General features: G+C 42.3%; 2 protein-coding genes across 4 annotated transcripts in view; one reads left to right on the top strand and one right to left on the bottom strand.

Moving 5' to 3' along the window:
- Positions 1-2918, bottom strand: part of XPO5 (exportin 5) — a 48395-nt gene extending 45477 nt beyond the window's left edge. For all 3 annotated transcript variants that reach the window (XR_003419602.2, XM_015071212.3, XM_027057661.2), the window contains exons 1-2: positions 2616-2918; positions 754-875 (exon numbers count right to left, since the gene is read on the bottom strand). Coding sequence is in view for 2 of the 3 variants with exons in the window: in XM_015071212.3 (XP_014926698.1) it covers positions 754-875; positions 2616-2720 (227 nt within the window). In the remaining variant the exon portion in view is untranslated. The remainder of the gene's footprint in view (positions 1-753; positions 876-2615) is intronic.
- A 108-nt stretch (positions 2919-3026) lies between these two features.
- POLH (DNA polymerase eta) overlaps positions 3027-12152 on the top strand; it is a 40779-nt gene continuing 31653 nt past the window's right edge. Inside the window, exons 1-3 of the mRNA XM_015071207.3 lie at positions 3027-3303; positions 10044-10184; positions 10416-10550. Of these exons, the coding sequence (XP_014926693.3) occupies positions 10048-10184; positions 10416-10550 (272 nt within the window). The 5' untranslated portion in view covers positions 3027-3303; positions 10044-10047. The remainder of the gene's footprint in view (positions 3304-10043; positions 10185-10415; positions 10551-12152) is intronic.

The raw sequence follows: 12152 nt of genomic DNA, 5'->3' as shown, positions 1-12152 counted from the left end.
ACAATAACAGTCCATATCCAACCAAAATGCTAACAGAAAAATGCCTTGGGAAATAGGCAGTGGTCCACTAACTGAAATTCACACAAGGTTTGTGCACAGATTGGAGGCGGGGCGGGGCTTGATTTTACTGACAGGCCAAAAGCAAATATACACCTGGGACAATTGCAACAAATGTAGTTGCTTTTCAGAAAATACAATGTTGATACCACTAACTCCTTTTTTTTTTTTTTGCTGCTGGCTTACGAAGTAATAGTACAATCCCACAAAAACTGTGGCAAAGTCTGATAGACGCGGGGAGGAAAGGAAACTCAAGTTAGGAAGGGTTTTCAGTTTTTGTGATATAAATCCTCCTTTGGATTTGCCATTCAGAGAAGGAACACACCCAAATTTAAAAAAAAAATTAAAAGCACAATGCCTAATCAGAGATGTAATTATACACGGTATTTTTCCAAAAAAGACCTTGAAGTCTGTTGGCACACAACAGGAGCTCAATAAATGCTGGCAGAACCAGTTAACATTTGTAGAATGCTTAGTATGTACCATGTATTTTACGTGGATGAAAGAACTGAGGAAGAGGAAAGTTAAGTCCTGAATGAGAGCTCTCATGAGGCTGTGATAATCTCTTGGAGAACATTCCTTTCTTCACGGTGATTGTTCTTTTCTACTCACCTAAAGATTAGCTCTATGAGTTACCATAAGAAATAAAGATATGTTCTCTCAAGAGTTTGGTGGTACCATCTAAAAGCTCCTTACTTGACAACGTGTTCCAGGATCTGAAGGCCAAAATGTCTGACGATGGCAATCTGTGTTTTCTCAGCCAACCTCAAGCCACAGGGGACACAGATAGGGCACTTTTCTTTAAACTCTTCACAGAACTGAAACAAGAAAAGTTAGTATTTCCCTTAGGAGCCAAGAGAAAGTGGGATTAAAAAAAAATTCATCTTAAATTTTAAGGGTGCTTGGGTGGCTCAGTTGGTTAAGCATCCAACTCTTAATTTCAGCTTGGGTCATGATCTCACAGTTCCCGAGTTCAAGCCCCGCACTGGGTTCTGTGCTGCCAGCTCGGAGCCTGCTTGGGATTCTGTTTCTCCCTTTCTCTCTTCCCCTCCTCTGCTCATGCACTCTCTCTCTCAAACTTTAAAAATTTTTTTAAAAAATAAAGTTTCTCTTTTTTATGCTTATTTATTTTGAGAGGCCGAAAACACCCACAGGGGTGGAGAAGAGGAGGGGGGGGGGGGAGAGAGAGAAAGAAAGAGAGAGAGAGAGAGAATGAGAATTCCTAACAGGTTTCCTGTTGTCGGCACAGAGCCGGATGCGGGAACTTGGCTCAGGTCATGATCTCACAGCTGGTGAGTTCAAGCCCTGCATGGGGCTCTGTGCTGACAGCTCAGAGCCTGGAGCCTGCTTCCGATTCAGTGTCTCCCTCTCTCTCTACCCCTCCGCCGCTCACGCACACGCACTCTCTCAAAAATAAACATTAAAAACATTTAAATTTTTTTTAAAGATTAATAAAAACTTTGGGGGAAGGAATAAAGCAAATGCGACAAACTCTTTACAACTCTTGAATTTAGGTGAGAGGTATACACAAGATCATTGCAGTATTATTCCCTTTTGTGTCTATTTTTGATATTTCATAGCAAATAAATAGAATTCAATTGTTTGATTCTAAATCCTGTGGCATACATCTATATGTTTTTTAAAAAGTAGTTTTTCTCAAGTGATGTTCACTCTATAAAGTCACATCATTTAAAATATACACAGCACTTAACTAAAATAAAAACTTAAGAAAAAAATATATACGCGGCACAAGTGTTTTCTCACATCCCATATAACATGGTGTGATGCGCGAATAAGTCTGCAATTTATTAGCATCCCAATTTATATTAGCATTCCTGAACTGCAACACAGGAATAAGTCCCAGGACCTGAGCATCCGGATTCAAGAAAAACTACTTTCAGGAAACCAAAGCGCCCTTGTTAAAAATGCAAAGTAAGTGGTAGAAGTTCATCTTTGCGCAAAATTACCCGAGAATAGAACACACTGAAAAAACATGGGTGGAAGGTGTGTGAGAATTAGCCCAGAAATCCCCAAGACACAGAAGAGGATTAGTAAGAGGAGTACGAATGCAAGTAAAGTGGCCCTAGAGGGACTGAAGCTCAGCTAGGATGGGTCAGGAAGGTGCAAGGAAATGTTTAATGCAGAGGAGACCGTAAAGAATGTAGCTGGTGTTGGGGACGAGACGGGCACGTGCGCCACGGGAAGGCTACGGTGTGTGGAGTTTAGGGCAATAATAAAATAGAAGCATCCGGCTTTGGTGCGGACAGGAGTGAAGAGAAGTAGGGAAAGGACCGAGGAGAGGGCAGTGGAAAGTGGTGGTGAGATGAGAATCAGCAAGGAACCGGAGGGTCCCGAGAGAAGGGCAGGCGAGGCTAGCAGAGAAAGCCAAGAGAAGAGGCGCGGAGGGCGGGGAGGGGGAAGGCAAAGGCCCCCCGCGGTTGTGATGGGAGGTCCAGGGGCCGCGTGGGCGGGGAACGAGCAGGGTTTGGGGCCGCGCGGGGACCGCTGGAGCTGGGGCAGGGACTTGGGGCAGGCCCGGGGCGCCAGACCCCGTCTACCTTGAGGGCTTCCAGGCGGTAGCGCTGGGTGGAGCTGGGGTCCATCATGACCGTCACCGCTTTCACGAGCTGCTCGCAAAGCGCGTTCACTTGATCCATCGCCATGGCTAGTGCTACGCGCCGCAAGCGCGCACCACGGCCGTCCCGGGAGCACGAGGCACCGACGGCTCCCTTCACGGGACCACACGCTGGTACCGGGCCGCGGCGAGCTGGGGGGTGGGGAGCGGGAGGAGGAGCGTGAGCTGCAGAAGCTCCAGCCTGGAAGGAGCGGGGGCTGCGCACGCGCCCGACCCGCCACTGCGCACGCGCCCGCGGAAGTGGCGGCTTCCGTGTGACTGTAGCTCCTCGGTGGGCGGAGCGGGGGACGGAAGGGGTACAGTGCGCAGACGCGTCAACGGCTGTTTTGCTGCGCGCGCGCGCTGTCTGATCTGCTTTTCAAGGTCTGGCTGCTGAGCGCTCAAACCCTGGCTAGGTCCGCCCGGCAGTGCGGTGGCTACCCTCCTGGGCAGGGTCGTCTGTGACCCGTGGTCCGTTTCTCCGTCATCACCGGCAATAAATCTCTCGAAACCGACTGGTCCGCTTCCGGAGAGGGGGTATTCAGGACTCCTTCATCTTCCTTCCAGTGGACGGCGAGCCCGGCATCTTCGACGTCCGTGATTGGCAGTTCTTCCAGGTGCTTGCCACATTGGTAAGAATTGAGAACCGTTCTGTATCGCCGTTTTCAGACATTTCATGCTTTGTCTGTTAATTTTATGCTATAGTAGTAGCTGGTGAGGACGTTGGACCGAGACTCCGTGAAACAGAAATGCATACTCACTGAGATGTAAAGGCCCTGGTATGGTCCTCTAAGAGGATTTTTTTTTTTTAGGTGGAATAATAGTATCTTCGCTATGTCTTCAATCTCCTTCTTCACTTGTGTTCATTTTCCTTAGATGTGTTATCGCCTGATCGGCACCAAACTTAAAGATCCTGATTAAGTCGAGACCCTTGAAGATCAATAATTGCAATTATTGAAGGCTTTTGCAGTTTGGATTTTAAAGTACTACATATAAGACTTCAGAATAGTGGGATCCTTATTCGGAAAGGGGAGTTTTTGGCAGCGAATGTGTTTTCATTTCCCATCTTTGAAAAGTTCTTGCTTTCTCCAGCCTAATGCATAAACTGAAAACTTCAGCAGCGGTTAAAGTTTGCATATTGGGTTTTGTGTTTTTTTCGCAGTAAAATGTTTGCTGGACTTAAATCACTGCTTCCTATTCTTACTCTATTTCTATTTGTATCTAGCATGGTACTTCCCTGGTGATTGTGTGTGTGTGTGTGTGTGTGTGTGTGTGTGTGTGTGTGTTAAAATGTGTTTACTATTTTTATTCTGGCATTATCTGTTCCAGCACTACGCAAAAGTCGCCTCAAGGTAAGGTAATTTCTGACATATCATGGTTTTAACTTTTAAGTGTTTAAACTTAACACTTTATGCCAAGTTTCAGTGAGTGGAATTTATAAGGAATTTTTATAAAGAATTAATGCCTTGACTACTCAGACTTTTTAATTCATGTTTTCTTTCCACTAATCTTCTGTCATTGTTAGTTCCATGCCACTTGTCAACGTCAATGTTAATTTTTGATTTTTTTTTTTTTTTTTTTTAGAAAACAGTTGAGTGTTTACTCAACTGTATAACCTTTTCTTTCGTATTTAAATCATGAATTACTGGTGTTTCCATAAGTATCTTATTTAGGTCAGTTGTTTCCAATTTCTGCTACATATTAGAACTGCCTGGAGAGCTTTTAAAAATCACAGTGCTCAAGTCACACCCCATTTTGTGCCATCTCAGCCTAATAGTAATGTTTTAAAATAATAAGTTTAAATAAAATAATATCTAAGTAACATTGATATTTGGCTTCTAATACCAGACATCCTAATGTAATTGGTATATGCGTGTTTTGTGCTATCTCAGCCTATTGGTGGTAATGCTGTGGTTAGAAATGCTTCAGGACACTCACCTGGGCTCCTGTGAGCTTCCCACAGACCTGTCCCGTTTCAAAACCAATGTTCTTATGGTTCTTAATATGATTGCAGGACACCCTTTAGCAGTGACCCTCAGGAAACTTTTTGAAAGAAAAACAATTTATTCCTTATAAGCCCTGAAGCTCACAAGACACACCAGTGAGCACACAGCAAGGTTACAGGTAGAGAGGGAGCAAGCTAGGACAGGCCTGGAGTTCTGCTTGAGGGTGGGGATCAAGGGTTTCACGGGTGAATTTAAAAAATAAGAGCGGGAATTTAAAGTACCAGAAGAGAGAAAAGGGAAAACAAAAAACCAAGTGTTCCAAAATGGCCAGTTATTGAAATCAACCAAGAACTCTAAAACAAAGGAGTCTCAGTTAGGGAACGTGGCCTGACACTTTATCTAGTCATTTGGCTGCCTATGTGTTTATTCAAGATAGTCATCTTTAAAGTAAGTGGATGCCTCAGCAATCCCGGCTTAAATCAGCCACCTGCATTATGAGAAAGGGGTGGCGGGAGCCACTGTCAGGGTTTACACGACAATCTACCCTGTGGTGCCAGAGTCAATGATGAGGACGTTAACTGCCCTGATAGTTGGTATGTTAAATGTCAGGGTTAAATAATTATACAGGCAATAGTTTGAAATCCACTCTGTAGCCATTGTCCCAAACTTGAAAGAGTCCAGCCATGAAAATGGGTCAGTGATCTTGAAGGCTAGCCCTGGAAATCTGTTCACGGATTTGGGTAATAAGTAGTCTGCTTTTTTTTTTTTTTTTTTTAAGTTTATTTATTTTGAGAGGGAGGGACAGAGAGAGACAGACAGAGAATGAATAGGGGAGGGGCAGAGAGAGGGGGAGAGAGAGAGAGAATCCCAAGCAGGCTCTGAGCTGTCAGCATAGCCTGATGTGGGTCTCCATCTCATGACCCCTGAAATCATGACCTGAGCCAAAATCAAGAGTTGGGTACTAAACTGACTGAGCCATCCAGGTGCCCCATGGTATAAATAGGTTTGAGCCTGTCCTGTGTTGGTAGATTGTTTCATATTCAGTGGAACCAATCTCTTGGTCCTGAGAATAACTCAATTTAATTAAAGTGTTGTGTCTTATTTCAGGAAGTGGTTGTGCAGGTGGGTTCCTCAAGTTAGGCCTGTTTAAAAAAAAAAAAAAAACTGAGTAAATTTAAAGATCTACACTGGCTTTATTCATGGTTATGAATTGGGCAGCATCTCCTCTAACAAATAAAAAGGAGCTCCTAAGAGCTGTACAAAGTGAAAAGCAAGGCAGAAGGGGGCATGACAAAGAAGTTACTGTCAAAGAGTAGATTGTTTCAAGCAAGGTCACCTTCCTTTTGGGGAAGGGAGAGGTCTATCAGGCAGATAGTGCTGACCAGGAAATTCCAGACTGACAGATTAAGATTATAATCCCAGTTTGTGAGTTCTGAAGGCAGTCAGTTGAGAAGATTTCTAGATGTCAGACTCAAAGCATCTTCAGATGGAGTGAGGGCAGACGGTGGCAATCTGTTAGATTTTCCTGGTTTGCAGTTTGAATGTCTCTGGTGATCTTTTCTGAGTGGCCCACGCAGCAACAGGCACCAAAATTGTCTATGCATGAGCTGTTGTGTGATTTCTTTGAAGTTTATGTCAAGTTGTTCCACGTTAGCTTGCATGACTTTGGGAAAGGGCAGTTTTTGTTCTCAGTGTTTCCAAGTCAGAAGGGTGGGAGAACATTTGGAAATGTTAGTTTAGAGAGTTATAGCCAAATATTGGAGGAAACTAGAAGAATTCAGGATCCAGTCCAGTTTAGAGGTGGAAAAATAAAACCTCAAAGACCATTAACTTTGTGATATCCACAAAGTTATATCACTGAAACAGTCATTCTCTCACAATCACCCCCATTTCTTTCAGAGATAATCAAAATAAGGCTAATTAAAAAAAAATAAGTATAGTCTCATTAAAGTAGGCCTGGTTATATACATAAGTACAGCAAGAATAGTGATTGACCATATAGACATTTAAGTCTGCTTTCCTGGAACTTTTCATAAGGAATCTCAGATTGAACTTTTAAAAGCCTTTTGAGACTATGAAGCCAATCAAGAAACTTGCCATTAGGCTTTGCCTGCAATATGTATAGATTTGGGTGAATTCCTCTCTTCTTGAGGTTCCTAAAATACCCTGAGGTTCCTAGGCCTGCCAGGAAGAGACCTTCCTTACTCACCTGGCAAGGCTGTTGGGAACTTGGTAAGCAGGGCGCCAGACTGATTTTTCCATGGGGCTTTATTGATTCCACAAAGTTAACCTTAGTTTCTTAACTATTATATCTACATATGTATGTCTTACATACATCATTCTAGTCAAAGTTTGGTAGTATAACCAATGTTTCCAATCGTGTCCTGTTAGAAGGAGAAAGATCCTTATTGAACTTATACAGATAATTACATTGCCATAAAAATCAGAATATTCACTGAGAGTTTTCTAATTCTGGGGGGATCAGGTAAGGAGAAAAAGTTTGTTTTCAAAAGTATATTTTACCAAATTGCTGTAAGTTGGAGATAGGTTAAGAGAAGAGGTTTCCTTAAATCTGGAAGAAACAACATTAAAGAACCAACAGTGTTTCTAATGAAAAGTCATAAGAATTATAATCATCCTCATCAGTTCATTCAGTCCTATGGAATTCTTTTTTTTTTTTTTTTTATGTTTGTTTTTGAGAGAGCGAGCGAGCAAGTGGGGGTAGGGCAGAGAGAGAGAGAGAGGGAGACACAGAATCTGAAACAGGCTCAAAGCTCTGAGCTGTCAGCACAGAGCCCAACGTGGGGCCCGAACCCAAGAATAGTGAGATCATGACCTGAGCCGAAGGTGGTCACCCAACCGACTGAGCCACCCAGGCGCCCCATTAAAGCTTTTTTAAAAAGTTTATTTATTTTGAGAGAGACAGGGAGAGAGAGTTACACATACAGACAGACAGCATGAGTGGGGAGGGGCAGAGGGAGAGAGAGAATCCTAAGCAGGCTCTGTGTGGTCATCTCAGAGCCCAAGGCAGGGCTTGAACTTAGAAGATCTAGAGTTGGATGCTTAAGAGACTGAGCCACCCAGGCACCCCTTGATATTAAAACTTATTTTTAAAAAACTCTTTATGATAATTTACTTTTAGCCAGCTTGATTACATAAGGTATTCTCTTTTTATCTACCTATGATGTCATTGTGTGGCCCCACGTATGCTATGTACTTTTCAGTCCTGTAAGTACTAAACCTTTATTTTTTTCAATTTGCTGATGGTTATTGCTGAAGGGCATCTTGCAATCACAATAAGAATCACAAGGGTTGGTCAGTTGTATTTTTTTCTTTTGGAAAGAGGAGATGTCTGTGGGAAGGTCACTGAAGCCCACGTGAGTGACCCTAGCCATTTCTAGCTGATAGCATTTCTCAGCTGATAGCTGAGCTAGCACAAAACATACCCATACCAATTAAATTAGGATGTCGGGTGAGAGAAGCCAGATATCAGTATTATTTAAATATTCCTAGGTTGGGGGACCCTGGTTGGCTCAGTCAGTAGAGGACTCTTGATCTTGGTGTCATGAGTTCAAACCCCATGTTGGGCATAGAGCTTAAAAAAAATGTTCCTGAGTGATGCTAATCTGCAGCAAAGTTTGGGAGCCACTGCTTTAGTTTACTAAAGCCACTGCTTTAGCCACTGCTTTTAGATTTCTTACAATGTTAAATGATAACATTAGTCTGTATCCACTGTCAAGTACATAAGGTTTGTTTTTCCAGTCTACCATCCATACCTTTATGTATGTCTATCTGTGAATAGTATGTCGTATTGTTTTCTTTTGTCTTCAAAACTTTACATAAATGGATAGAAAATCACCATCAGACCGTTATCAAGTAAGTGTTACAGGCAAGATCCAGTGATAGGTGCTTAGTGGTTGAAAGTTTTAGGAGAACCAGGATATTTGCATTATCTCAAAGATTTCCCCCTAAGATAATAGTTACAAAAGGGAAAATAGTAACTTTACAACAAGAAACCTGACAAATACTATCACAACTAAAGGACCATGGTTAATTTCACCAGTAATAAGACTTGTTATCATGTATCTCTCCGTATGATACACTGAGAAGAACACTTCACTTCCATAATATTCTTGCCAAAAATATATAGCCTTGAGGCGTCTGGGTGGCTCAGTTGGTTAAGCATTTGTCTCTTGATTTCAGCATGGGTCATGATCTCAGGGTTAGTGGGTTTGAGCCCCCGCATCGGGCTCTGCACTGACTGTGAGGAGCCTGCTTGGGATTTTCTCTCCCTCTCTCTCTGCCCCTTCCCAACTTGCATTGTGTCAGTTCTCTCTCTCTGTCTCTCTCTTTCTCTCAAAATAAGTAAACTTAAAAAAAAAAAAAAGAAAAAGAAATACCAAAAACGTATAACCTTAATCAAATCAAGAGAAAGCATTAGACAAACCTAAATTGAGAAGCATTCTTGAAGTAGCTGACTAGTTCTCTTCAAAAGTGTCATGAAAAATAAGGGAAGATTGAGGAAATGTCACAGATTGGAGAAGACCAAGGAGACATGATGACTAACATTGGATCCTGGAAAAAAAAAAAGATTATTAGTGTAATAACTGGTGAAATTCAAGTAAAGTGTATAGTTGAGCATTATACCAATGTTCATTCATTTTTTAGTTTTGATAATTGTGCTTTATAAAATGTTAACAGAGGAAGCTGGATTTCAGAGAATCCTACCATTTTTGCAACTTTAAGTCTGAAATTATTTCAAAATAAAAAGTTAAAAAAATTCACATGAATGCTATCATGTTATATGTCATTTCCTGTTTCTCTTTTCCCTGAAATTATACTCTAGATTTGTTATCAACTAGATTAACTATTGACTTCATTCCTCTGTTGACGTACATTATAGTTTTTTTTTTTTTTTTTTTAATGTTTATTGTTTTTAAAGAGTGCACAAGCAGGGAAGGGGCAGAGAGACGGGGAGACAGGATTGGAAGTGGGCTCTGTGCTGACAGCAGCGAGCCCGATGCAGGGCTCAAACCCACAAACTGCAAGATCATGACCTGAGCCAAACGCGGACACTCAACTGACCGAGCCACTCAGGTGCCCCAGTGTACATTATAGTTTTAATTTGCATTTCCCTATAACTAATGATGTTGAGCCCATTTTCCTGTGCTTATTGACTATATGTATATCTTTTTTGTGTGTTCAGTTCCTTTGGGAGGTGGGGATTTTTTAAAGCTTTTGATATATACTGTCTTCCTAAAATTATAACAATTTATTATTCTCTTACCAGCATCATATGAAAATGGCTATTTCATTCTTGTTACTGTTCATGTTCAGGATAACTCAACAATAGAAGTACGGAAATACAGCTTTCTATGGTGCTTTGGATTAGATGTCTTTTCTGATCATAAAATATCGTCTTACAGAAAAATGGCTACTGGACAGGACCGGGTAGTTGCTCTAGTGGACATGGACTGTTTTTTTGTTCAAGTGGAACAGCGGCAAAATCCTCATTTGAAGAATAAACCTTGTGCAGTTGTACAGTACAAATCATGGAAGGGTGGTGGGTATGTATCATACTTATTATAACTATCGACTATTTTAATCTATAAGAATACATGGCAGTATGCTAGGTCCTGTTTTGAGATTTCTCAGCTGCTGTGTTTGAGATGTAATAGTGGCATCTGTGACCAAAGAGTTTCTACTATTATGTTTATATAGCCTTGATGTTAAATTTTAGTTATTTTTGCTTGTGATCATTTAACACTTTTCTGTTTTCTTTTTTTTCCTAACCTTAGAATAATTTCAGTGAGTTACGAAGCTCGTGCATTTGGGGTCGCTAGGAGCATGTGGGCAGATGATGCTAAGAAGTTATGTCCAGATCTTCTACTGGCACAAGTTCGTGAGTCTCGTGGGAAAGCTAACCTTACCAAGTAAGAAGAAAAGATTGTTTAAGGGAATGGAAGATTGGAAATAATATAATATGTGGCCCTGAGGAACTGAAGTTTCAAATTTGTTTGGTGTAAATAATGTCTGAAAAAGTTCCCTTTCGACAGCTAGCTTTTCTCTGTGAAATGAAAATAGATTTGATACCATGTTTCAGGAACAGTTCAGAGTCGTTACAACCTGTAACAATTGGTGCCCTTAACACCCTTTCAGTTCCTTAATTATTTAAAAATTGGTATTATAATTAAAACTTAGAGGTGCCTGTGTGGCTCTATCGGTTAAGCGTCCAACTTTGACTCAGGTCATGATCTCACAGTTTGTGAGTTCAAGCCCTGCATCAGGCTTCATGCTGATAGCACAGAGCCTACTTGGGATTCTCTCTCTCTCTCTCTCTCTCTCTCTCTCTCTGTCTCTCTCTGTCTCCCTCTCTCTCTCTCTGTCTCCCTCTCTCTCTCTCTCTGTCTCCCTCTCTCTCTCTCTGTCTCCCTCTCTCTCTCTCTGTCTCCCTCTCTCTCTCTCTGTCTCCCTCTCTCTCTGTCTCCCTCTCTCTCTCTGTCTCCCCCTCTCTCTCTCTCTCTCCCCCCCTCCCTCCCTCTCTCCCTCTCCTCCCTCTCTCCCTCTCCTCCCTCCCTCCCTCTCTCTCCCTCTCTCTCCCTCTCTCTCCCTCTCTCTCCCTCTCCCCCCTCCCTCTCCCCCTCTCCCCCTTTCCCCCTTTCCCCCTCTCCTCCTCTCCCCCTCTCTCCCTCTCCCCCTCTCTCCCTCTCTCCCTTTCCCCCTTCCCCCTCTCCCCCTCTCCCCCTCTCCCCCTCTCCCCCTCTCCCCCTCTCCCCCTCTCTGTCTCTCTCTCTCTCTGCCCCTCCCTCATTGCATATCTTTCCCTCTCCCTCCCTCCCTCTCTCTCAAAACAAATAAACTTTAAAAAAGAAAAACTTAATACCAATTTCCATGTTCTCAAGCCAAAAGTCTGAAATGTTTGAAGTAATTAAATTGACTGAAACTAAGTTTTTCCAGAGAAGGCTAAGTTAAACTGACATTATAGCGCAGTATCTAGAATTATTTGCCAGAACCAGGGGCACCTGCATGGCTCAGTCAGTTAAGCGTCTGACTTTGGCTGAGGTCATGATCTCACAGTTTGCGGGTTTGAGCCTTGCGTTGGGCTCTGTGCTGACAGCTCAGAGCCTGCAGCCTGCTTCGAATTCTATTATCTCCCTTTCTCTCTGCCCCTCCCCTACTTGCACATGTGCGTGCGCTCTCTCTCTCTCAAAAATAAACACTAAAATTATTTAAAAAAATAGAATTACTTGCCAGAAGTGAACAATCTCAAAGGAGACTACCTTCTCTGTGTTTAAAGTGCACTGTTGCTCCCCAGATTTTAGAGTCTTAGCCTTAGAATAGAGGTATGTCTGGGTATAACCAAGTTAGAGGTAGGTACAAGCTCTAGCCACTATAATAATCCTAATAGAGAATGTGTATTGAGCATATGTTCCATGCCAGCCTGTGTTAAGCTCTCCACAGGCAACATCTCTTAAAAATTTCACGTTATTATAAAGTAGGTTCTAGTATTATCCACCCCCTACCTCCATGAAGAA

Source organism: Acinonyx jubatus, chromosome B2 (genome assembly GCF_027475565.1).
Source record: "Acinonyx jubatus isolate Ajub_Pintada_27869175 chromosome B2, VMU_Ajub_asm_v1.0, whole genome shotgun sequence".
Lineage (NCBI taxonomy): Eukaryota > Metazoa > Chordata > Mammalia > Carnivora > Felidae > Acinonyx > Acinonyx jubatus.
This window is presented reverse-complemented; position numbering and strand designations above follow the sequence as displayed.